We start from the raw sequence: 2,500 nt of genomic DNA, 5'->3' as shown, positions 1-2,500 counted from the left end.
ACACACATATATATATATATAAATATAATATATATATATTATATATATATATATTTTAAATATATAAATATATATTTTTTTTTTTTTTTTTTCTTTTTTTTTTTGAAACATATACTGATAACATTATTAGTAACAAAATTAATGTAATGATCATAAGAATTTTGATTATATGAATGATAATGATAATTATAATATAAAGAAATAATGATAATGATAAGTAAAATAATAATTATGATAATGATGATGATATTGATGATATCATAATGATAATGATAATCATGATGATAAGATGATATATATATTTTTTTCGTTTCATTCTTCCTCTTATCATTATCATCATGGTGTAGGCAACTAGATTATCATTATGGAATATATTTTGAAGTAGCAAAAAATATAGTAATAATGACATTTATGATAGTAACTATAATGATACCACCAATGATAAAGGCAGTAACGATAATGATCATGTTTAAGGATAAACGTGATAATAATGTTAATAATGATAACAATATTTAGTATGAATATGATAATCATGATAATGATGATGAGAATAAGAATGAGAATAAGAATCACAATAATAGTTGTAATAATGATGATAAAAAAGGATGATAATAAAAGTAATGATAATGCTAGATATTACTAATGATAATAACAATAATATTGATAATATTGATGATAATAATAATGATAACAACTAATAATAATAATGATAATAATAATAGTAATAAAAAAAACGATAATGATAATGATAAAACAATGATATAAATGACACTGATGATTTACAATAAGAAAAAAAGAGATGAAAAAGAAAAAAAAAAAAAGATAATCACAATAATAACAACAACAATCATAACAATAGCAATGACAAAAACAGTAACAATAAAATCAAATACATAAACAGCAACACATAAAAACAATAATCCCTCATCCAGTAAGACATTAATCAAAGGAAGAACACTATTAATTTTTTTCCTTCCTTCCTTTCTATTTTTTCCCTTTTTTTTTACAAAGAAATAAAGTAGCACATGGCATGATTCAAAGAAGGAGGTTGCACAATACATAATAAAAAGAGAAACATAAGAGAATAAGGATTAATGGGCGGCTTTGTACCCGAGAGAGGTCGCGTTAGTGATGTGAGGAAAATGCCTTTGAGGAAAATCTTTTTTTCTTTCTTCTTTCTTTTATATAAAAGGAAAAAATGTGCGATCGAGATCAGTGAGAGAGATAGAGGGAGGGAGGGAGGGAGGGAGAGATAGATAGATAGATAGATAGATAGATAGATAGATAGATAGATAGATAGAGAGAGAGAGAGAGAGAGAGAGAGAGAGAGAGAGAGAGAGAGAGAGAGAGAGAGAGAGAGAGAGAGAATGAGTGAGTGAGTGAGAGAGTGAAGTGAATATGAAAGTCACAAATAGCTTGAATGAAAATAAATATGAAAATCAACATAACGGTATTATTGGCAGAGATACCTAATCATTACTAATTAACTCATTAGTAAACAGACAGTTAGATGTAAATTAAGACCAAACTGAAAGTCAAGATTACAATACATCAAATATATACATATAGCGATTCCCCCCCCAACAAAAAAGAAGAAAATGATAATAACAACAATAATAGCAACAGAACGAATAACTAAATAGCTGATATACAACAAAACAAACAAAATCAAATAAACAAACAAAAAAGAATCCAAACCCCACAACCCCCCTCCCCCCCCACAAAGACTCAAGTCCCTGACAAACCTTGGCGGCGGGGCTGGTGCTGGTCTGAGTGGCTGTGGCGGAAGATCTGGTTCCTCCGGCGGCCTCACACTCTCATCCAAGGTCACCATACTCGTGACGTCATCCAGGTTGGTGAAGCGCTTGTATGACCCGGTGCGAGGCCAGAGACCGATCCAGTCGAGGTCGTTATCGAACTGGAGGAGAGAGAGAAAGAGATAGAGAGAGAGAGATTAATTAAGGGATAGGGGGTTGGATAGGTAGATAGATAGGTAGAGTGAGAGAGGAGGGAGGGGAGGGAGAGGGAGGGATAGAGAGAGAGAGAGAGAGAGAGAGAGAGAGAGAGAGAGAGAGAGAGAGAGAGAGAGAGAGAGAGAGAGAGAGAGAGAAAGATAGATAGATAGAGAGAGAGAGATAGATAGATAGATAGATAGATAGATGGATAGATAGATAGAGAGAAAGATAGAGTTAGAGAAAAGAGGAGAGAAAGAGTTATTGGGAAAGAGAAAGAGTTATAGGGAAAGAGAAAGAGAGAGAGAGAGAGAGAGAGAGAGAGAGAGAGAGAGAGAGAGAGAGAGAGAGAGAGAGAGAGAGAGAGAGAGAGAGAGAGAGAGAGAAAGAAGAGAGAGAAAGAGAGAGAGAAAGAGAGAGAAAGAGAGAGGAGAGGAGAGGGAGAGAGAGAGAGAGAGAGAGAGAGAGAGAGAGACAGAGAGAGAGAGAAGAAAGAATGAGAGAGAGAGAGAGAAATAGAAGAGAGAGAGAGAGAGAGAGAAAGAGAG

General features: G+C 32.9%; 1 protein-coding gene across 1 annotated transcript in view; it reads right to left on the bottom strand.

Moving 5' to 3' along the window:
* The window catches only part of LOC122259282 (uncharacterized), a 29,730-nt gene that overhangs the window by 6,652 nt on the left and 20,578 nt on the right, over positions 1 to 2,500 (bottom strand). Inside the window, exon 2 of the mRNA XM_086540394.1 lies at positions 1,746 to 1,918. Within this exon, the coding sequence (XP_086396520.1) occupies positions 1,746 to 1,834 (89 nt within the window). The 5' untranslated portion in view covers positions 1,835 to 1,918. The remainder of the gene's footprint in view (positions 1 to 1,745; positions 1,919 to 2,500) is intronic.

This window comes from Penaeus japonicus, unplaced genomic scaffold (genome assembly GCF_977035675.1).
Source record: "Penaeus japonicus unplaced genomic scaffold, GWHDUDI00000001_assembly GWHDUDI00000010, whole genome shotgun sequence".
NCBI lineage: Eukaryota > Metazoa > Arthropoda > Malacostraca > Decapoda > Penaeidae > Penaeus > Penaeus japonicus.
The sequence above is the reverse complement of the archived record's forward strand: the minus strand, read 5'-3'. Positions and strand labels throughout refer to the sequence as shown.